At 43.1% G+C, this 24,839-nt stretch overlaps 1 protein-coding gene across 1 annotated transcript in view; it reads right to left on the bottom strand.

The window, feature by feature from the left end:
- The window catches only part of CA10 (carbonic anhydrase 10), a 485,650-nt gene that overhangs the window by 383,680 nt on the left and 77,131 nt on the right, over positions 1-24,839 (bottom strand). Inside the window, exon 2 of the mRNA XM_030296817.1 lies at positions 22,214-22,288. Coding sequence (XP_030152677.1) covers positions 22,214-22,288 — 75 coding nt within the window. The remainder of the gene's footprint in view (positions 1-22,213; positions 22,289-24,839) is intronic.

Below are 24,839 nucleotides of genomic sequence, written 5' to 3'. Positions count from 1 at the left end.
CAAATTATACAGGGGTACAAAGAAACTTTTGGGGATGATAAAAATGTTATATATCATGATTGTGGTATTAGTTACAGTACTGTATACATTTGTCAAAAATCATGGACTTATACATTTAAAATTAGACAATTTTACTATAAATTATATCTCAATAAAAGAGATTTTAAAAAGACTATGAGATTTTCAAAAGTCCTAAATTTCATATAGGGTTTCTAAATAAACCCTCACCACCACCTCCCTTTTCCACAACCCCCCTATTAGAAAAAAAGCTATATTTAAAATAAATTTTTAACATACTGGTAATATCTGCTAATTATTAAGCAATTAGAAAATACAGAAATGTAGAGAAAAGAAATAACCCATCACCCAAAGATATACTTTTTTTTATTCTGCTGTTTTTCCTTCCAGGGCTTTGTTATATAGTTATGATAGAATATGAAAAAAAATTGAATCATACTGTATATTTGATTTAATACCTTGTTTTTATCACAAAAACTATAATGTTAAAACTTAATATATGGTGTTTATTTTCCTGGTCAAAATATCTAGTTTATAACTATTTATTATTAAAAATAAATTCCAGGGGCATCTTGGGTGGCTCAGTCGGTTAAGTGTCCGACTTCGGCTCAGGTCATGATCTCGCAGTCCATGAGTTCGAGCCTCGTGCCGGGCTGTGCTGACAGCTCAGAGCCTGGAGCCTGCTTCAGATTCTGTGTCTCCCTCTCTGTCTGCCCCTCCCCACTCATGCTCTGTCTGTCTCTCTCTCTCTCTCTCTCTCTCTCTCTCAAAAATAAACAAATATTAAAAAACAAATAAATAAAAATAAAAATAAATGCCAGTTAGAAAATGTGTCTATAGTGGGGCACCTGGGTGGCTCAGTCAGTTCAGTGTCCAACTTCAGCTCAGGTCATGATCTCACAGTTGATGAGTTTGAGCCCCACATCGGGCTCTCTGCTGTCAGTGTGGATCCCACTTCAGGTCCTCTGTCTCCCTCTCTCTGCCCCTTCCTCTCTCTCTTTCAAAATAAATAAGCATTTGAAAAATTCAAAAAATTAAAAGAAAATGTGTCTTATGGTAAAAAAGAAATGTGTTAGTAAAACGAGAGACTGAAGAAGTTCCATTTGTTCTATTTAGATTAAAACACATGACTTTTCAGTACTTGGTTCCCATCTATAAACTGGTATCTCCACTCTCCTCAAAAAAATCCTTTTTTAAAACTTTTGTTTCTTTTCCTGAAGTATCTGAGAGGCAATTTGCCGAGAGGCAAACTAGGGGGGAAAATGTCATGTACAGAGTTCATCCTAACCTGCAAGTGGCTTAACTGGGGAGTCAGCCACTTAGCATTCTTGGTTTTAACATGTGTTTGGGAAACACATGTAATAAAAATCACTTCATGATGCGAATGCATTTGGGAAGCAGAATCAGTCCAATGAAAAGCAAGACAAAGAGGCAGCGCTCTTCAGGTACTAATCAGACAGGAAAAAGCAGCTGAGTGGGAGAGACTGCATCTGTTTATGGAGTACTTAAACCCCTAAAGCACCAACTGTTGGCTAGGCACGGTGCAGGCATTCTAGATGGTGGTGGAAAGCTACAGACCACTTGCTCTCTAAGACTGGACAATCTGTACGCACAAATTCCCATAATATTTAGAATCCAATAACTAGTATAAAAGGAACAGGGTTTCTTTCAGAAGAGAATCTGATCAGTTCCAGCTGAAAATGATGCAATGGCGAAAGGGAGGACCCTGATACTGGGTTGTGTGGGATGAGTCAGATTCTAACTGGCAGCAGCAGGAACCTCTGGGGCGTGGCGGAGTAGGAAGAGAGGTTCTATGTATGCTGGGAAGCATGACAAAGTTGCTAAGCTGAGAATGTCCAGGACATACTCGGAATAATGAATTAGTCCTGGTTGAAAGCCACGACCACATGCTGGGGAATTGTAACTGATGAGCTTGGAAGTTGAGGCCAAATTACAGGTGATTTTGGATATGAGGAGAGGCTTGTGAACATTCTGTAAGAAATGTGAGGTCACGGAAGGTTTTTGATCTAGGAAATAATAGTATGTGGTCGTGCTTTGGTTAATCTGGTTGTAACGGGAAAACGTGATAGGAGCTGGAAAAAACCAAAAGCACTTAGGAGTTTATCATAATATTCTTTTTTAAAAGTTTATTTATTTTGAGAAAAGAGAAAGAATGTACATAGGGGTGGGGGAGGGGAAGAGAGAGGGAGAGAGAGAATCCCAAGTGGGTTCCCCATTGACAGCACAGACCGTAACGCCAGACTCAATCCCACAAACTGTGAGATCATGACCTGAGCCAAAATCAAGAGTCAGACTCTCAACCCACTGAGCCACTCAGGCACCCCTATCACAATATTCTGAAAGTCTGAAATTCAAATGATACAAAAAATGTAACAAAATGACAGATGCAAGAGTTATTTTTGGAGTTAAAAGATATGAGTTTGGGCAACAGATTGGTTTATAGTGGCAAGAGTTAGAATCTAAGTCTACAAGGCCAACAAGAGCAAATATACTTCCATTCGCACCTGCCATATTCACTGATGACCCGGTCTCACTGAATCCAGGTGAGACAGCAGGATGCTGAGAGGTACCATGGCACAGTGTTCAAGAGTATGAATTCTAGAGGCAGTCTGCCTGGGTTTGAGACTTGGCCCTGTCATCTAATAGCTATGTGACCTTGGGTAAGATGCATCCACATGCCTCCATTTCTTTATTTGTAAAAATGGAGCTAATAACCATAACTACTTCATGGGGTGGTTGCAAGGAATAACTCAGTTAACATTCACAAAGTTTGTTTCCAAATGAACATTTGAAATCATGCCTGGCACAAAGTAAGTGTGGCATAAATGTTTGTTAAAAAATACAAATGCTCATGTAGTCCTACACTAATGTGAGTTGTCATAGGAGGTGAAACTGCTTCCATGTCTGCCCATGTCCTGAAATGTTGGCTCTTCTCCGTGTCTAATCTTCTGTCTGTGAGCTATATTTTCTCTTTAGGCAATCTCATTCACTCAGTGGCTTTTAAAAACCATTTGTACGTTGGCAGGAGGTAAATGCATATTTCCCCTCAGACATCTCTTGCCAACATGTTGCCTCCTCTTGAGTGTTTCGCGAGCGTGTAAAAATTAGCATGGCTGAAACAGAACACTGGACTCTGTACTCCAGACCTGCCTCTCCCATGGTTCACCAACTCAGATGATGGCACCGTCATTTACTCCAAATTTAAGATTCATCCTCCATGACTCTCTTCCCATCCAATATATCAATGTCCAATCCCCACTACCTCCAGAACATTCCCAGCATGAGCACATTCACCTCCACCTTCACTCTAGCCTCTGCAGCACTCTGCACCTGCCCTCCTGTAAGACTTTCCCTGAGTCCACTCTTTCCTTCTTACAGTCTACTCACTCTCTCCACAGTAGCTAAAAAGATCATTTTTAAAAATGTGTATCATGCATGTAGCTCCTCTGTTTAATACTGCCATTGCTTACTACTGAATAAAGATTTAAATCTCAATTCCTTACATGGCCTAGAGGCCCCTTACTCTCAGGTTTCATTCTTTTTTCATGTTGCTCTGCACTTCAATCCCATCCCTGGTTTTCTCTACTGGCCTCCAACATGCCAAACTCTTTCCCAACTCAAGGACTTCCAATGTTCATGCTCCATCTTATTGAAACCTTCTTTGCCCTTCTGCTGGCCAAATTCTACTTACCCTTCAGAGCTCACCTAAAATGGCATTTGACCAGTAAGGCCTTCTCACCCTTATTTCCTTCAAGGACTCTACCATACTTTGTAAATATGTATTTTAACTGTGTGCTTGTTTGGTTGATATTTTTCTCCCCCACTATTATAAGCTCTAAAAGCACAAGGCCATATTTGTTTGTTTACCCCTATATATCCAGCCCCTTTCCAGTGCCTAGATAGAAATACAGTTTTTAACAGGCATGAAGGATGGAAGGAAGGAAGGAAGGAAGAAAGGATGGAAGGAAAAGAAAGGCAATCAGCAACACTGATCAACAGCCATTAACCTTTCCTTCTCTGAAGTAGGGAGCCATTAAAATAATGGGAGAGTTGGAGTAGAAATGGGAGTGGAAAGAAGTGGAAAATAGAAAGTAGTAGAAGTAGTAGAAAGTAGAAAGAAATCGGAGTAGAAAAGAACTAGTTTGGTGAGAAAAGGTGACTTATTCAAGTTGTGGTTCATTATCATTCAGGACACACATATTTATTCTCTTCCACTATTACTTCCCAGATATAATTAAAGAAAAGACATTACAAAAGGAATAAATATATAACAACTCTGATAAATATGAACAAGTGCCATTTACAGGGCCAGGAATTTGGAGGAGTTTTCAGAAGATATCAAGCAGATAAAATTGGATTTAGTAGCAGGATAAATAAATAACTAGGAGGGAGAATAAACTCCTTGCAGTGGTGACAGTCTTGCTTCCTAATTTCTCACTGGCTTCCTAGAGAAAGGTCAAACCTGCAGACATAAGAATAGGAAACGGGCACCGGCCAAACACAGGGCAATGATTAGAGTGCAGCCTACGGAAAGGTTCGGCTGCCTTAGCCGCTCCTCCTCTGCATATTTGTGCTAAGGCTGGAAATGGCATTTGCTCCTGTGTTAAAGCCATGAGAAGGCCCTTCCAAGGGAGCAGACATCAACTGTGTCTGTGTGTATGTGTGCACACGTGTGAGGTAGTGGTGGCACTGGGGGTTCTCTGCCTGAGGCCAGAAAGAGAAGCTGACCAAACCTAAGGTAACTTCAGAACCACACAAGTGATGTGTGTTCATCTCTGAGATGAATAATAATAAGGCAATTCTGTAACAGCATCAGCTACGACACACACCATCCCCTCAATAAAGGCGTCCTGATTTTGGAGGCCAAGATTCACCAGCTTCTCTTTTTTTATCTACTCCTCCTATACCTGTAAAAGATGGCCCATCGGCATTTTCCATTTTGACCCCCTCCTTCAAGGTTAGAGATTTATCATAGACACTGATGGGCATTAACAGCAGAGAAAACCATACCAGTTTCCAATACTAAACTACTGAATCCTTTGTTTAAAACATGGACAGCCAATGATAACCAGACATTTGAGGGAAGTCAGCAACAGAACAGAGAAGAACCGTGATTAACAAAGAGGGACAACATTGAAGAGAAAAGAAAACTTGAACAAAGTCAGGAAGATAATGAGTACATAAAACAAGATAAACCAGATAAACAAGATAAACATTAAAAAGATAAATCAGAAAACAAAAATAGTTTTTTAGAAATTAAAATATGATTGCCGGGGCGCCTGGGTGCTCAGTCAGTTAAGCATCGGACTTCGGCTCAGGTTATGATCTCGCGGTCCCTGGGTTTGAGCCCCACGTGGGGCTCTATGCTGACAGCTCAGAGCCTGGAACCTGCTTCAGATTGTGTCTCCCTCTCTCTCCCTGCACCTCCCCCACTCATGCTCTCTCTCTGTCTCTCAAAAATAAATGTTAAAAAATATATGATTGCCAAACTTAAAAAGTTAATAAAAGATCCTGTCTAAAAGAACAGATACTGCCAAAGGCCAAAGTCGAGCAATGAAAAGGTAAGTAAATGAAACATTCTAGAACTTAAAATAAAAAGAGAATAAAATGATGAGAGAAAGCAAAGGACATAGAAGTTGTACATGGAAAGAAAAGAAAGGCTTAGAAAATAGATCCATACGTTCCCAAACCTGTCCAGAATGTGAGAGCAGAAGGAACAGATGGGGGAAATAATAGAAGAAATAATCAAAGACATAAAAGAAGAAAATTTCCCTAAAATAAGCAGAGACTTGAATACTAGTTCACTTAGCCAATAAGATTTAAGGAGCTCTTATTGTTTGTCAGGTACTCTTCTTAGCATTCATAGAACAGCGAACAAAACAGGAAAAAAAAAATCCAAAAAACCCTCAGCTCTGTTAGACCCTAGATTGCAGCTTGCTGAGTGCAATTAATGAAAAAAGACACACATTTGGATACGTCCCATGACATTTCTGAACTTCAAGGATAAAGATAATGTCCTAAAAGCCAGTAGGAGCCTGGGTTGGTGGGAGACAGTTATCTATAATAGCATCAGACTTCTCATCTTGGACACCATTTACAAGTTGACAGTGGAGTGGTACCAAGAAAAATCTGAAGGAAGGTAGTTTTGTAAATAAAATTTGATTACCAAAGAAACTATCACTCAAGTGTAAGGGCAAAAGAAAGGCCTCTTATTGAATATATAGAGACCCAGAATACTGATCACCCCTGTACCTTTAGTGCCAAAAAAAAAAAAGAGAAAAACTTAAATATGGAGTTCAGAAAATTATACAGTGAATTCAAGAGTATACCACAACATCTGAGAAAGAATACAAATAACCTATGAAGTAAAACTCAAACTAAAACAAAAGTCAGTGTGACAGCTGAGCAACTTAGAATGCGATCAGTCTGAATTAGAAAAGAAAGAATATTAAAAGGCACCAAGGAGGATGTCCTCAAGAAAAAAAGCAGCTGCAATAACAAAATGCATAATTGAAAGTCAGTAAGTATATTATATGTTGTTATACTGGTACACTATGCTATGACATGTTGTATAAGGTATTATGATAATATGATACATTATTTATATATTTCCACCCTGCTGAGATGAGGGCAGAATTTCTTCCGATTAGCCTGGGTGATATTTTTCCCAGGGAAACAAATGCAAGAAGGGTGTGATCTAAATAAACACTTTAAAAGGAGACAGGATTCTGGACAACTGCCGCAGTGTTAGAGAGATCACTTTGGGGGAAAAAAAAATCAACTTTCTAGGAGTAAGGCAGATTGTCTGAAATAAAATAGAGTGTATAACTGATATTAACTATACCTTGTGAAACTGTGGTGCTCAAAAGATGGGAAAGTAGAGCTGTTCAAAAGCTCGGACAATGAGGACAAAACTGGGAAGAGGCTAGAACCAGTGCTGGAGATGTTGGGAATTGTTTGCACCAAGCAGGGGGGGCAGGCGGCGCGGAGGGGGGGGGTGCTGCGAGGCTGTGAGAAGAGTTTAGCGGGCAAAGAAAGAGGCTCTGGAACACCCAATCATGGACCATGGGTAGGCACAGAAGGTTGCAAAGGGGCCCTCATATCTAAGCTGTCGATAGAGAAATGTGCACTCTTCCAGAAAGAAGCATCATCGGGGATCTGAGTCCAGGCTGAAAAGGAGCCAATGGTACGGCACCTGGCAGGAACTGGTGACCCAATTCTGGTCAGTAAGGGGGGAAAAGACAGCTTGCAGGGTAAACTGGAGATGGAATGCAAAAACAGCACAGCTACCATGGGGTCCAGTCATACGGAGGCACGGAGTGTGTAAGGAGAGAAAGGATGCCCCCCACCCCCACCCTTCCAGCCCTTATCATCACATGGGGACACTGCAACCTAGGGAGTTGACGCCCTCCTATTGCCAAATCTTCAAAGAGCATTCTGTGCACACTTGAGGCATAAAAGCCTTTGCTGCATAGTTTGTCTTTTTGAGAATGTTGTCGAATGTTACAGTCTATAACAAAGTCCACAGGCACCTCCCTGTCATCCATTGGCAGGGAGAAGGATTCCTGGTTGGGATTATAGTCTTGCTGCCTTTGATTATCTTCCACCTGACAAAGAGGTATAACCTGAGGGTGAAGAGGCAGCAGCCTGCTGCGTATTCTGTAAACAATCCCATTATCACACAACAACTCAACGAGCACTATTTACCCTTACAAGGTACCTCTCAACAACTCACCAAGCTGCTTTTCAATAAAGCTATTACCTGTGGCTTGTGAAGGTAACCCAGGCACATCTTTCAAATGGGAGGCCTTGCCAGGAGGAGGAAGGAGTGGATTTTCAGCTAGCTGGGATGGCCAACACCATGGATGTTAACCCAGTTAGCTTCACTCAAAGAAACCATGTGTTTCATGGCCAGAGAGCAGCCATGAGCTCAGCTTTGTGCTGTTTACTCAATGCGGGTACAGTTACCGAACCTAGGGCTGAATACAGGGGCAAACCTAAAGTATGTGACTTAAGAGCTTCTCATTTTTAGCACTCCCTGCTCTGAACAACACAATTATTTCCACTAGCAATCACAATAATTAATAATGTTTTTTTTTCTTTGGCTTTAAAACACACAAAACAGGTGGTAAAGGCATGGTTCAGATTCAATAAAATAGTTTGCGTACGAAATTAAAACTGCACTTCCCAAAGAAAAAATTTTTTTACCTTTGCAGTTCATTCTGGTTCCATGTTTTAAAAGTACAAATAAAAACTCCATAGAGTTTGACGTAAATGAAGAGAATGACGTAATTGAAGGAATTCAAGTTCTGCTTCTTTGTGTTTACAAGCACAGTGCTATTGCTGTTCAACTGTTTAAATTCAGGAATATGTAGTACGACAGGGATCGGAGGCAGGGACTTTCTTACCAACAGTGAACTCCACCAATTCTGAACCCTCGGGACGGTTGTCTAGGAACAAACATATGTCAGTGCGTCCCCGTGTGTTAGAAGCTAATTGAGTAACTGAGGGTTCCTCCAGTAACTTCCGTGTAGGATACGGTGCTCATTCAAGGGTAAGTAACAAAGACGTGCTAACCTGAAGACCACACATATATTATTAAAACACAACAGCAACCACAGGAATTGTTTAGAGCTTAGGCCAACAAACGACTTTTTCAGGAGGAGTATTTTCTCACTGGCATCTCCAGAATTTTCAGCACACGAAGATAATGAAAAGCAGATCGAACTTTCAGCGGGTTTCACCATTTGTTTGAAATTCTCTACAGACAGGGTACCCCTTCCTGCCTGAACCCAGTGTGGCCCACTGCCACAGAGCCTGCCTGGGTCCACTCCCAACTGGGTAGGTCCTAAAGCTCCAGAAGTATTTCCAAAGTGGGTGACTGGCTAGAGCCATCTGTGCTGACTGGAATAGGAAGCAGTGTCATGGCACCAGGAAAGACATGTGCCCCTCAGAAGGCTTGGTGCAACAGCCCATCTGGCAGCAGCACTTTCTATGATGGCTACAACCGAACAGGCTTCCATGGTGAAGCATATATACAAGCTTTATGTATACTTGTGCTCAAGTTGTATCTGTTTGCACAACGTGCTAACATGTCTTCAAAAGGCTTACCGTGCCTTTCTGGATTAGAACGATGTGTTAGGAACAGGAACGCAGAACAGCAGTACAAGCAGGGCCCTTCCTTGCAAAGGTAAAAAGCCCAATGCAAAATTATGGTAACACCAAGAGCAATACCTTTATAGTCTTTCTGAGTCTATAAGGCACCTCTAGGTCTAATATACGCAGGGCTCCCTCCTTACCCGCGGTTTCGCTTTCTGCAGTTTCACCCACTGGCGGTCAACCCCAGTCCAACAGCAAATGATCTGCCTTCTGAATTATCATCAAAAGATCCACAATAGCATCATGCGACACCACATGCCTACATTTACTTCGCTTCATCTCGTCATGTAGGCATTTTATCGTTTCACCTCATCACAAGAACAAGGATGAGTTCAGTACACTAGTATATTTGGAGAGAAACCACATGCACATAACTTTTATTATAATGTATGATTATAATTATTCTATTTTATTACTCACTACTGTTTGTTGTTGACCTCTTACTGTGCCTAACTTATAAAGTAAATTAAACAAAAAACTGTTTTGACGTTTATTTATTTTTGAGAGAGGGATTGACAGAGCATGAGCAGGGGAGGGGCAGAGAGAGAGGGAGACACAGAATCGGAAGCAGGCTCCAAGCTCCCAGCTGTCAGCACAGAGCTCCACACGGGGCTTGAATTCATGAACCACAAGATCATGTCCTGAGCCGAAGTCTGACGCTCAACCGACTGAGCCACCCAGGTGCCTCTAAATTAAATTTTATTGTACGGGACGCCTGAGTGGCTCAGTCAATTGAGCGTCTGACTTCGGCTCAGGTCATGATCTCACGGTTTGTGGTTCAAGCCCCATGTCGGGCTCTGTGCTGACGGCTCAGAGCCTGGAGCCTTCTTCAGATTCTGTGTCTCCCTCTCTCTCTGGCCCTCCCCTGGTCACGCTCTGTCTCACTCTCTCTCTCTCTCAAAAATAAATGAACATTAAAAAAATTTTTTTAAATTTTATTGTAGGTATGTATGTATAAGAAAAACCACAGTATATATAGGGTTTGGTACAACCTGCATTTCAGGCATCCACTGGGGGTCTAGTACCTTGCATTCTCTACAGATAAGGGGCCAATTACTGTAACTTTATTTTTACAAAAATATTTGAGACGTAAGTTTCATTGTCCTTATTTTACAAGTGAGTAAACTGAGGCTCTGAGAAGTTAGGTGATTTCTAAACATCACACAGCTGGTTCACAATGGAGTGGAACACAAAGAGTGATCTTCTGAGTCCAGTGCACTTTCCACCACACAGCTTTGAAGTATGGTAATAATAGGGGCTGTCATACAGAGGACTAGAAAGAGAAACGCTTACTGCTCGCAAGAAGTTTACAATCTGTTATTTAGTGGCAGGTCAGATTCCATTACGCTTAATCCACCGGCAGTGACCTTTTCCATGGCGTCCACCTGGCAGACTCTTCCATATCTTTTAAGACCTATCTCAAGAGACGTCTTCATCTGCAAAGCCTTCTCTGACCTGAAGGCACAGTTAGGGGAAACTTTCTCCTTTGTCTCTCCACTCCAGTCTCACATCGCCTACCAGGCTGAACTGGAACCTGTGATTTGCCACCTGCCTCTAAACGTATCTGTGAACTCCTTAAGTTCAAGAGCATTATTCTTATTTGTAGCCCCAGTGTCTCGCAGGGTGTCTGGCATCTTTCAAGCTCAGAGCACATTTTAATCTCTACACATCCCAATTTCTGAGAAAAAAAAACATAAATGAAGTTTTTTATAATTGAGGGTGAGTCAGCATAACATCACCCTCCTATACTGAGAAGAATTCATCCATTACGTTCTATTTGCTTTCTCATAGAGACAAGAGATCAGAAATCTAGACAGACACGCTTACATCACTGACTCCATTTCCAAATACTGATACCGAGAACATAATAAAATTATCCTGTGAATGAAATCAATATTCTATTTCTTAATGCTGCTAAATGTATCTCCCAAACCAATCTTCTATCACATTAGCAAACTCTCAGAGAATATTGGAGCCAGAATGGGTCTCCGAAATTAATGCAGCCCAACACAGTGATTTTATACGTGAGGAAATCAAGAGCCTGAGATACTAAATGACTTGCCTAAAATTACACGTTTGGTTAGTGGACGAGCCAAGCCAGTAAGCACTTTCCCATAGTCTTCCTGCTGCTTCCGGGACCCAGAGAAGAAAGAAGATTGGTAATGACCAAAGCAAAGTCCAAGGGGGAGAGCACTGCTGTGTGGACTCACCCACTCCCCGCTCTAGTAAATGAAACAGATAAAACAGGAACATACACAGTAAGGAGTGACTACCTCCAACAGCAGAGGGTTATTTCCCTTGACCAAACAATATGGAACCAGGACTCTGTAAAATGCGAGTTTTACCTCAGAGAAACTAAAATGAAATTTTACAGTCAAACAAAAAGGTGTGCACATACTTTTGTAGCAAAGAAACTGATGTCAAAGTGACATATCAAGAGGGGCTTGATTTTAGAATATCTACCTCCAGAATGCTAATAATTATATAATTACTGTGTCGTTTTGAGCCACTGCTTGTGTAATTTGTTAAGGCAGTCACGTGAAACCAATGCAATGACTTTATCCAATACTCAACTGGGGTGTGTTAAAGGATGCTGGAGGGCAGGTAACGTTTAGGGGCTGTGGCATCCTCTTCCCTTCCGCAGGAGACTGAGTGGGGCAGGCGTGGTCATGCAGTGAATTCCTGAGGGGAGAAAGCCTGAGCAATACCTGACCCCGGTGTCAACAGAGCCTGTCAGTTGGAAGTGGAGTGGGAGCTTGGGAAGATGGTGGCAAGCAAATGCTGAGTCTGAGCCAGCCGCCAAAAGGCAAGCTCGCCAAACACAAGGACAGAGGTCTGAGTAGGGAGAAGTATCAGAAGCCAGAGTCTGCGGCTGGAGGATAGAAGGGCAGGGGAGATAAAAGCAGGGGGAGAATGGCTGGAGAGCAATTCGGGGTGGCGCCTGGATGAGCCCCTGAGGGGTGTTGTCCACTGGGAGCCTCTACGAGCCTTGTCCTGCCCCCCTCACTGCTTCTTTCCTGTGTCCGCAATGGGGAACAATTCCACCCTCCAGCAAGTTGCCCAAACCAGAAACCTGGGAGTCTTGTATAAAATCCTTCCGTCTGTCTCCCTCACACTTTACGTTGATTATAAATCTAGGAGCACTGGCTGAGAAATCAGAGGCGCAGTGGGGGAAGCTAGCTTTGGTTTTCTTCTGAGGATACTCTTCATGGAAAGGCAACAGAAACAATATCTGATCCAAAAAATATTATTTCTCACCTCTCCTTTTGGAGATGTTAGCCTAGAACAATGTCTATTTCATCTTCAACTGTGATCGATTTAGAATGAGCATTTTAGCAGCCTCGTACATATGAAGGAATGAGGGGCACAGCCCGGCACTGGTTACCATGTAGAGGAATGAAGGTCAAGGTGGTAGGGCCAAATTCCATGATGGCCCCCAAGATTCTCACCCGCTGGTGCACACACCACCTGAGCATGAATCGGATTTGTGTGAATAATTGTGTGAATAATTTCACTCCTGTGACTACGTTACGTGTTATGTCAGAGATGAAGGGACTCTGCAGATGTGAATGAGGCCCTCCATCAGCATAAGGAGAGTTTCCTGGGTAGGTCTAACTTTTAAAAGAGAGTCCAAACCTTCCTGGAGGAGAAAGGAGAGATTCAAAGCAAGACAGTTTCTTCTTGGCCTTCAAACAGTCGGTCATGCTGTGAACCGTGGAGACGGGCCAGCCTACAGTAGCTAAGGGCATCAGTCCTACAACTGCAAACAACTGAATTCTGCCCAGAACCTGTGTGAGCTTAGTCCCAAATGAGAAGCAACGGGACTGACACCTTTCACAGCCTTATAAGACCCTGAGTAGACGACCTAGCTGAGCCATGCCTGAACTCCCGTGGAAACTGCAAGACAATAAAATACGTGTCTGTTTACACACATTTAAACTCCTAGACGAATGGTGATTGGCTATGCAGCAATAGAAAACAAATATAGACACCATCTGCTCTATGGAGGAATAAGAGGCAGGTGTGACCCCTGGCAGGTCACCCCACGTCACCAAGCACCCACCACCCAGCTTCCCTCCCTAGGAGGGCTGCAGGGAGAAAAGAGAGCTCACATTCCTTACCCATGTCTATAGGAACCTTTCCCAAGCCAAGAAACCTGGCCATTTGGAACAACGCAGGTAATTAGGTATCAGTGCTAAACTACAGGTAACGCCGGCAACAGATATTATTACTGTCATCTTCTAACAATCTTGAGGTTTTAAAACTCCCCAACAAGGAAGAGGTGGGAAGCTGTGCAGGCTGGGAGACTTTACTGTCCTGCACGAGCCATCTCTACTTGATTTTGAAGAATATACCAGAACATGGTGAGCCATCTGGCTCTACCAGTGAGCCAAAGCAGCCTCCTAATCCCACCCATGATCAGAAATGAAGCTTTGAGTTTCTCTATTCATCATTCAGACAGTTAGAAACTCACTTTCATGATCCCTTGGTGCTTGCCGGATCTCCGAGGAAGAGTGAATTGCTTACAACTGCTTACTCTCCTTCCATTGTTCCGGGATCCTTCAAGTTCACAAACTTGAAGTGTGGCCCAACCAAGTGTGATCTGGCTCCTGACCACCTCCGGTCTCAAACCACTTTGCCTCTGACACTCTACACTCAGGCCACAGTGAAGTTTGCTCCGTTTCTAATGCACGCCATGCTCACGCATGCATGCCTCTGAGACTTCATGCAGGTGCACTCTTCTGCCTGGGACACACCTCTAAGCCTATTTGTCACATCTAGGGCTCCTGAAACCCTTCCACATTCCCAAGAGACACCAGCACTAGGAGCATCTCCAGTTCTAATGAGGCAACTTAAGGTGGGTTCCTGGATGGCCTCTGGATGGGGGCTGGTCAACAGAAAGACCAAGCCATGATTAGAAGCTTAGAATTTTCAGCTTCAGGAACCTCCACCAATTCCTCCATAATGTGGAGGGCAACTAGAAATAGAGTTAGCAATCGATCGTGCTCACCTGATGAAGCCTCCATAAAAATCCCCATGGCGGGGTGTTTGGAGAGCTTCGAGGCTGGTGAACACGTTCACGTACTAGGAGGGTGCACACCCCAACTCCACAGGGACAGAAGCTCCTCTCCCTGTGTATTTCTTCAACTGGCTGTTCATCTGTATCCTTTATAACATCCTTTAATAAAGTGCTAAATATAAGTGAGTGTTTCCCTGAGTTCGGTGAGCCACTCTAGCAAATTAATTGAACTGGAAGAAGAGATGGTGGGGACTTCTGATTTGTAGCCCAGTCAGGCAGAAGTTGTGGGTAACCTGGGGACCTATACAATGTGTAACTGGCATCTGCAGTGGGGTGGTGGCAGTCTCATGGGACTTAGCCCTTAAGCTGTGGGATCCGACACTAACTCCAGGTAGAAAGTGTTACAATTGAGTAAAAGACAATCAGTTGCGTCATGGAGAATTACTTGCTGTGCGAAAAAAACCTCCACACATTTGGTGACCAGAAGTGTCAGCAGTAAAGTGTGAGAAGGGGACACACGTGGGAAACTGGAGGTTTTCCCAATGCACCTTTATAGCCCATACAGCCCATATAGTTTGTCGTGCTGTGTCTATTTTGATGCTGCTGCTGGTGCTGTCCACCTGGCTTCAAGGAGCAGTAACTCCTCTGTTCTGATCCAAGTTGATTTAGCAAACATGGAGGTCCCCCCCCCCCCGGCTGTATGCAACGTCTGTGCTATGTCCTGGAGGGGTAGGGGTAAAAGGACATGAGGCTCCTGTCCCTGGAGGCTAGACCCTCCTCAGGGCCCCCACTGCTCCTATCTTAGCTCCCATCTCCCTCATTCTGAAGCTTGCACTAGTTTTCATCCCTCCCTTGCCCCCCCCCCAAAAACCTTTAGGGTAACATCTACACTGACAGCTGGTATGGCCTTCCATGACTGGACCTCTGCTGCCCTCCTCAGCCCTAACTCCCCCTGAGCTATCTGCACAGTGAGCCCCTCTCTTCCCAGACTCCTCCCCTTTCTGAAACACCATTTCTTCCCTTATTCCCCTAGCAGAATCATTCATACATGTTACCCTTGGGGACTCAGTCCAGGCATTTCATCTGCTGGGAAGTCCCCTCTGTGCTTTCTCGAACTGGGTAGCCCCAGACACCCTCCATGGCAATCCTGGAAGTGCTATAGCATGATGGATATTTCTCTCTCTCTCTCTCTCTGTCACTATCCTCGGCTCCTTTAAGCCACAGTGCAATGTTCTTTGTGTCTTTATCCACCAAGAATCAAGTATGGCCATGCTGAAAGCAGGCGTCCAGAGACAGACCGCAGAATGAGTGAGTTCAAGAGCTCACATTCAGCAACCTGAGAGCGACCCTTAGGAGGTGGTGAAATGGAAAAGAGGTTCTTCACCTGCTCCAGGGTTTCATAAAGTTCTAAAAATATATACCCCCAGTGTCATGATTTAAAGCTTTAAAATGGAAGCAACCCCTTGATTCTGATGCCCTAGTCTGAACAGAGAAAAAGAAACTGCCCATCCAAACATTGCCATGTGAAGCAGGTGTTGGGAGTGAGAAGCTACTTAGTACTTTTAGTGACTGTCTCTCCCACTAGATGGAAAGAAGTTAGAGGCCAACTCCTTTTTATTTTTTTTTAAATGTTTATTTATTTATTGAGAGAGAGAGAGAGCATGAATAGGGAAGAGGCAGAGAGAGAGAGAGAGAGAGAGAGAGAGAGAGAGAGAGAGAGAGAGAGAATATCCCAGGCAGGCTCCATACTCAGCACGGAGCCCAACTCGAGGCTCAATCTAATGACCAGAACCATGAAATCAAGCCCTGACCCATGATCAAGAGTCAGAGCCTGACTGACTGAGCCACCCAGGTGCCCCAGAGGGCATCTCTTTTTTAAAACCCCAGGTCCCAGCATAGTGCCTCCTCCATAGAGAATGCCTGATTCCCCCACTGTTTTGGATAAATGGAATGTGAAAAGACAGTATTTGGCACAAATTTTTCTGAAATGTGTTAAATGTGTATATTTATGCTAAATGATAAATGTGTTATCTACATGTGTGAAAGAGAGATATACTTTAAATGTCACTAAACAAACCCTATGCTGAATCCTTCCATAACATGATTAACCCAGTTTTGGGGTTTTGTTTTTAGGATTTTTTTTTTATTTCACAGTATTAGTACAGGTGCTTGCCATCTCTTGCCTGGATGATTAAGAAAGAAAGAAAGAAAGAAAGAAAGAAAGAAAGAAAGAAAGAAAGAAAGAAAGAAAGAAAGAAACCACCTTGAGGCGCTGGGGTGGCTCAGTCAGTTGAGCGTCTGACTTCAGCTCAGGTCATGATCTCACAGTTCTTGAGTTCGAGCCCCGTGATGGGCTCTGTGCTGACAGCTCAGAGCCTGGAGCCTGCTTTGGATACTGTGTCTCCCTCTCTCTCTGCACCCCCCCCACCCCCCCCACCCCCCCCCCCCCGCTCACACACTGTCTCTCTCTCTCTCTCAAAAATAAACATTAAAAACAAAACAAAATCACCTCATGAATCCTTTTGCCTCTGCTATTCTTTTCAAAATACAGTATACATCTCCATTACTATAGTCATAGCTGTTTTTTTTGTTTTTTGTTTTTTTTGGAGGAGGGGGAGGGCAGAGAGAGAGGGAAAGACAGGATCTTTTTTTTTTTTTTTTGATTTTTTTAAATCTTTATTTTTGAGAGAGAGAGACAGCAAGCGTGAGACCAACAGAGAGAGAGGGAGACACAGAATCCAAAGCAGGCTCCAGGCTCTGAGCTGTCAGCACAGAGCCTGACACGGGGCTCGAACTCATGATCCACGAGTTCATGACCTGAGCCTAAGCCAGATGCTCAACTGACTGAGCTGCCCAGGCACCCTGAGAGAGGATGTTAAGTAGGCTCCATGCTCAGTGTGGAGCTTAACACAGGGCTCAATCCCATAACCCTGCGATGATGATCTGAGCCAAAACCAAGAGTCAGGTGCTTAACCAACTGAGCTACCTGTGTGCCCCAATAAGCTGTTTTTTTATTTTTTTTAATTTTTTAATTTTTTAATTTTTTTTACCTCTCCTTGACTTTTATTTTTTTTTCAATATATGAAATTTATTGTCAAATTGGTTTCCATACAACACCCAGTGCTCATCCCAAAAGGTGCCCTCCTCAATACCCATCACCCACGCTCCCCTCCCTCCCACCCCCCATTAACCCTCAGTTTGTTCTCAGTTTTTGAGAGTCTCTTATGCTTTGGCTCTCTCCCACTCTAACCTCTTTTTTTTTTTCCTTCTCCTTCCCCATGGGTCTCTGTTAAGTTTCTCAGGATCCACATAAGAGTGAAACCATATGGTATCTGTCTTTCTCTGTATGGCTTATTTCACTTAGCATCACACTCTCCAGTTCCATCCACGTTGCTACAAAAGGCCATATTTCATTCTTTCTCATTGCCACGTAGTATTCCATTGTGTATATAAACCACAATTTCTTTATCCATTCATCAGTTGATGGACATTTAGGCTCTTTCCATAATTTGGCTATTGTTGAGAGTGCTGCTATAAACATTGGGGTACAAGTGCCCCTATGCATCAGTACTCCTGTATCCCTTGGGTAAATTCCTAGCAGTGCTACTGCTGGGTCGTAGGGTAGGTCTATTTTTAATTTTTTGAGGAACCTCCACACTGTTTTCCAGAGTGGCTGCACCAGTTTGCATTCCCACCAACAGTGCAAGAGGGTTCCCATTTCTCCACATCCTCTCCAGCATCTAGAGTCTCCTGATTTGTTCATTTTGGCCACTCTGACTGGCGTGAGGTGATATCTGAGTGTGGTTTTGATTTGTATTTCCCTGATGAGGAGCGACGTTGAGCATCTTTTCATGTGCCTGTTGATAGCTGGCTTTTTAAAATACACATCACTGTGTCTCTCTAGAGCTTAGGGGTGTCTTATAATTCCTCTACTTTTAAAGGGACTGTGTCTAAGCTCTTGAACACAAAACACAGAGTCCCATAGCCAAGCCCCCTTCTGGCCTCCTCACATATCAAGCTCCATGGTGTGCTCTGTCCTATAGACAGTGCCCGTATGCATGGTGCATTTCCACCCCTCTCTGCCAGTGCTATTTGCTCTGATGTCCCCCTCCCCCTTCTCCTCCTTTTCCACGAGAATCCAGAATCTGGAAGAATGCTTTGGGCTGCAAGTGACAGAAAGCCTGACTCAAAACAGCTCCAACAGTAAGGAGTCTGTTATCTCACTTAAGAAAATCAATGTTGAGGCAATTCCACGGTTAATTTAATGCTAAGTAAGCCATACAAGATCTGGGTTCATTCCAAGTTTCTGTTTTACCATCTTTGGCATAACTTTTGTCCCCACCATGGGTAGAATTGTTTACCACAGGCTTATGTTTATATTAGTGAATCAGTCAGGGTTTTCCAGAGAAACAGAACCAATAGTGTGTGTGTGTGTGTGTGTGTATGTGCACCCCATCTGTATGTGTCTATATGTAAAGAGAGATTTATTCTAAGGAATTGGCTCATTTGATTGTGGACACTGACAGATCTGTAACTTGCAGGGCAGGCTGGCAGGTTGGACATCCAGAGAGGAGATGGTGTAGTTTGAGGCCAAAAGGTTCTAGAAGCATAATTCCCTTTTTCTTGGGGGAACCTCAGTCTTTTTCTCTCAAGGCCTTCAACTGATTTTATGAGGCCCACTGCCATTAGGGAGAGTAGTCTGCTTCAGTTAAGCTCCACTGTTGTAAATGGTAATCTCATCTAAAAAAAATCTTCACGGAGACATCAAGGATAGTGTTTGACAAAGTATCTTGGTACTGCAGACCATCCAATCTGATGCAGGAAATTAGCCATCATGATGTCTAAATCCATCAGTCTCAAGAATAATATGAAATCACCATGATTGGGGTAGATATTAATCAAGAGTAACTTTCTGGGGCTGGGGAAGGACTCCTTCTGAGCCCATGGCTGTCTGGGGGGGGCGGTGAACACAAATCAAATCGGGGCTCTGCCTGCAAAGTAGGCTGTAGTTAGGGGTGAGGCTAGATGAAGATGTGGATTTGAGCAGGTAAACGAAGTCTACTCGTCAACAGGCAGGCAGAATCACAACACTTTATAGGCTCCTTTACATGTTCTCTAGACCCTATTAGAGGTCTTGTTACACTGAGTCATGGGTTTATGGCTTATCTTCCTCTTGAGACAGTAGGTTCACCCTTGAATAATAACTGTGTACCCATTACCTCTTTATCAACAGCCCCATACATGGTTCTCAACACTAGGAGCCTACCCCATAGGTGCTTTGAACTGACCAAAGTGGGTTATTCTTGTGCTAAATCAACCCCAGGCTTGCCACTCTTAGAGAAGTCCTATATTTCTACGCACCACAAGCTGTTGAAATCACAGATTCACAACTGTTATGCCAACTGACAATTATTTCTAGATACTCTTGTAAAGAACTTACAGGGCAATAAAACTTGTCCAAATCGTCTCGTCATACAGAGTTCTCTTTTCTTTCACACATCCATACCATGAAAAAAAATCCCAGTGGCAAATCAAGGAACACTGTCAACCTTATATTCAGCAATGACAATAAGAGATAAAGGATCTCTTTATTGCCCTAAGCACCAATTTAGATAAAGTAGGTCATTTGAAGTCTGTCAGATGTTAGGGCCTCAGGTCCAATTACTTAATTCAAAAATTCTCATGACTCTTATCTTTTTTTTAACAGAGTGTAGTGCCCCAAAGTTTAGGAAGTAAAATCATCAGCTACCAGTCGTCTGTACCAGGAAGCCAAAGGGCTTTGAGACCATTCAATGCAAAGGATGATCAAGTCACTCCTCAGTTGGCCACTGCGTCCAGACCAGTTGCGTTCACCCATCCTGGGAACAATTACTAAGCATCCCCCATGTTCTACACATCATGAGAGACCTTCACTTGAATTATTATATTTCCAGTTTATGGCTCTCTGCCTTTTCTGAAGCAGAGAAGTATCAGATATCCAAATACACTGCTACCGATAAAATAGTAATAGTTATATCAAGAACAACTGATATGTCCTGCCTCACACCATGCACCACACCTTACCATAAGCACCTTATCTGCATTATCTAATTTAATCCTCACAAAACCTCATGAGGCTGACTGAGTCCTTATCTCTATTTTAACAGATGGATAACCCAAGGATCTGAGAGTAGGCAGGCAACTGGCTGACAGAACTACCAATAGGAAGCCATAGAACCCAGACTCAATGCCAGGTCTGCCTGGCTCCAGATTCCACTCTCAGACCTCCGCACCTTACTGCTTACCATATAGCAGGTTTTATTCATAGTATCTCATATAAAGCTGGAAATGAGGGGAAGTTTGACTTTTTAAAATCAACACGTAAAAAAGGAAAGATAAAACTTCTTTCCTGTGGCTGTCTGAGAAGCAACTGCCAAATCAAAAGAGGACCTTGCAAGTGTGTAGAGAAGGAATGTGTCAACAGAGCGGAAAACATCAAAAATAAAATGTGGGGCAGAAGAGCAAAACTTTGCACCGCCTCTTCCATATTATCCATCAACACTTCAGTCACTACAGAGGATATTATTAGTTTAGCAGGACTCATTATAACCTGAAGGGAATGCCCTTTGTGGCTCTACTCCCATAATCACAAAGCACATGAGTGTCATTATAAACACAACTTCTGGGATGTCTCGAATATGGGAAGCAGATTCCTTAGAAACACAGTAAGCACTCCATTGGAAAGGGATGTCTCCAGTTGTTATGGATAAAATGCCATGTATCTATATCACACCATATGAATATAGCACGTGTCAATTAAGTTGTTCCAAGATTATTATTAGAAACCTGATCGTTTCTGGGTGAATTAATCAAGACCGGTTTCTATGCCCACTGGGCCAAGGGATAAATGTACCAGAGTAAATTTGTGCAGTTAATAATATCAATTTATGAGGCTCTTTGGCAGCCAGCTGGCTTTTTTGTGGGTCACCCACCCTCCCCCACCAAGCTGTTTCCTCTTCTTGGAAAGCCCCAAGAGCGTGTATTACTGTCCCATGGCAAAACCGAGAAAGTGATGCTCCAAGGGCTTTAACAACTTGCTGAGCTCTGCACAGGTGATGTAATGAACTCTACAGAAGAACAGGCACAGGCCATATAGCAGCCAAGAATGAACCAGGGGCACTGTTCTTCCCACCTGCCACCAACTACAAAGATCTCCACTGACACTGGAGCTTTCTGTTCTTAGGGCCTAAGTGGGGGCTCCATACTCGCTTCTCTCAAGAGCTTTCTTTCTTACCTTCCCACATCTCAGCAGTTTAAAATATTTTGACATATCTCACCTGCCTTCCCCTCCATCCTTCTCCTTACCATTCTTGCTCTTTCTCTCACCTCTCTCCCACGGAAGTCTGATACAGCAGAAGGATGAGGTGAGAGTGGTGGGGAAGACAGGAGAACTCTCCACCTTCCTTCGAAACTAGAGTCATGGCTTTAATTTCTGGCTCTGCCTTGTCTTCAGTTCTCTTCCCCCAATGCTGACGGCATCCACTCCACCTGTTATTTTTAGCCTGTGCTTGGCTCAATGTGCTAAGTCCTGACCACAGATGCTACTGAAGTGACATCAGTGACAGCATGCATCCCAGCAAGCCTCACTGTCATGGTCAGCCTTTCCAGCCTTCCTGTTTCATCAATGTTCAAAGATGGCTCTTTCTCGCTTCACCGAACTCCAGCAGACAGAGCTTCAACACTCTGTCCTCCCCTGGCCTCTCCCTGGAAGAGCCACCTGCAGAGGGAAAGGCCTTGGCAGGTAGGCTCAGATGGAAAAAGGTGGTCTTGCCTAAACCGCCACTCCTGAACAAACCTTCCCCGGATGGAGCATTCACCTGCAGTGGCAGAGGAACCCTGCTGCTTCTGGCGATACCTTTCCTGCCATGTAGCAAATGCAAAATTCTGGAAATAATATTCTATTTCATTCAAATTCTTTTCTTAAAAATAAAATGACAAGAATAAATGTGTCTTTACCTGGAACAAAGCTTCCCTGGACCACCTCCTTGTACGCCCACCAGCCTTCATGGATTTTTGGTGAATTCTGTTGAGCTAAAAGGGGGAAGAGAGGAAGAGAGATTAAGAGAATAGCAGACAATCCTTTGGTCCTGGCCACGTAAGAAGGGTGAATAGACATACAGTACTCCTTTTCTACCCACAAGCCATCCAGCATCCCTCCCTCTTCTTTTCTTTAAAACAGATTATTAACCTGTAAATATACTGTCATTGCGTTTTTATACAAAGCACTCAAGAGAGGTCTATTGAAGAGAAGTAGACAGTAATTATGTATTTAAGCCTATCTGAATTCCCCCATCACTTGTCTCTACCTCTGAATCACCTCTTTTCCACACCTGCCCCTACACTCATGTACACACACATGCACGTACACACACACACACACACACACACACACACACCACTCAGATTGAGGCTGATCCCATGCACAAGCCAGGCAAGAACTCTCCATGTGCACAAACCCCTTAGGAACAGAGAGGGCATAAGGCATTTGCTAAAAGGGCTAGGCTAAAAGAGGGAAAGGTGCAATTGGCCAGCTTTCCTCAGGTTCCAGGAAAATGAAAACAAGAATATAAACAATCATGGTGAGAGGTTTTGACACCATGAAGAGAAAAAATGGAAAGCCCAAGTAACTGGGACAGAGCATAGGGATCTGTGAGCTCATGCTGACGTGATCTCAGGATAATCTCTGACCTTATGACAGATGGTGGGTGAATTGGGGCGATTCTATTACATGTGGGTATACACCCCAAAGCGCAGATAATACAGACTTGTGTGGATCCCTTTACTACTGAACAGTATTCATATTTCAGCTTCCCTTCACACTGGAAGAAAATAAGGTCATTTCAACCATATTTGTAATCTGGCAAGTAAATAGAAATGTTAAACCTTGACTTTTATTTCCTTTCTTTAAATCTTATTCTTTTTTTCAGTCTCCTTCAGACTCATCATTCTGAGTTAGAGATAATGACACAAGACAATGTGTCTGAAAGCACAGTTTTGTGTAGAGAAAGGATTTGCCAAATTAAACTTCATCTTCCATATAAGCTCCAGCTGCTTAGATCCAAGTGTCTTCCCAGAGTGAAGATACTTTTTCTGCCTATGACCTTAAGGCCCCTGAGGCTTGCAGCTCTGTGATGAAGAAGGGTTTATAACACAGGATGAGTGAAAGAGAAGCCAACTCCTTCTGGAGTTGACAATGAGGTTTGGTGTCTTCAGACACGACCAGAACAGGAACAAAGAACCTATTGAAGGCTCTGGAAAGGTATCACCTTGGAAGTCACCCAGTACAAATCTAGGGCTTTGGGATGCATCAAAGTACCCTGGGTTACCCAGTACCCCACTTCCGGGTGGAGTGGATAGAGAGCTCAGATGTTCCTACAGCCCTGGAGGAAGCCCTAAAGGCAGGGGAGTTGAAAGCCAGTGCATCTGTCCTGGGGCAGCAGGCAGGAAGTGGCCTCAAAGCAGAGGCTGCAATGGCTTTGTCCAGCCAAGGACAACAGAGTTAACAGAGACTCCACGTATTTGTGTCACTAGGGAAAGACAAGGAGATTTGAAGTCAGCCAGGAAATCTTTACATCTGATCAAGTTGAGAAACCAGATCAAGACTTACATGGTTGGAAAGTTTACCAAGTAGGTGGACAAAGGACACTTCTCAGGTTCAGCACAATTCTGATGCCTCCTCTGAGACCTGACATTGCCGGATCCACTCTTACCCTCCTTCCCAGCTCACGGGAGGGAAAGAAGGGAATGCCAGAGGCTCAGAAATCTATGAGATCAGATTCACCTAATGTACTCAGACCCAGGGGCTCATTTTTGAAACATTTTGTAACGCTCGCCTTGATAAGTAAATAAAACTTATAGGCAGTACATTCTATAAAAGAAAGAAAGAAAGAAAGAAAGAAAGAAAGAAAGAAAGAAAGAAAGAAAGAAAGAAAGAAAGAAAGAAAAACAACTCTGATATTTCACTAAACCTCAGCTCAACTCTGCTGCACATGAAGCATGTCCCAAGCCTGGAAGAAATAACACACATCTGAAAGCCCAAAAGTATTGGATGGCAAACATCACCTGACAGCTTTGCATTACAGATAAGCCAGGATTGATTTTCCCTACCAAAAAAGACAAGAATTTCTGAGTTTTATAAAAAGGCACCAAATTTTATCCAATCAGGATTGTTGCCTGTCTTGAACAATTTTAACCATAAATGCAGCTTGCTTGCTCTTTCTTTTGCTTGCTTGCTTTTTAATATGGCCTTCTTTCTTTATTCTCAGAGGTAGTTGTTGGGAAAACCATAGTTTCTTGTATATATTTATCATTACAAGTAAAGATCTGCACAGCACTAAAAACTGTTTTATATTAAATATTTTTACCAAGCTGTTTTACAAAAACCTTTGTTGCTAGTACTTACACACATCCATTTCAAAAACTAACGTAGTGCTTTAGCTATAATGTAAAGGATAAATGTAATTCGAAATAATATATATTTGTGTATGCTTGAGCCTGACGCATTAGAACGGACACTGGTAAATGATCATCTACTAAACAAAGATGGCCCACTGACTGTTTTGGTACCAGTCAAGAGCTAAGA

This window comes from Lynx canadensis, chromosome E1 (genome assembly GCF_007474595.2).
Source record: "Lynx canadensis isolate LIC74 chromosome E1, mLynCan4.pri.v2, whole genome shotgun sequence".
NCBI lineage: Eukaryota > Metazoa > Chordata > Mammalia > Carnivora > Felidae > Lynx > Lynx canadensis.
The sequence above is the reverse complement of the archived record's forward strand: the minus strand, read 5'-3'. Positions and strand labels throughout refer to the sequence as shown.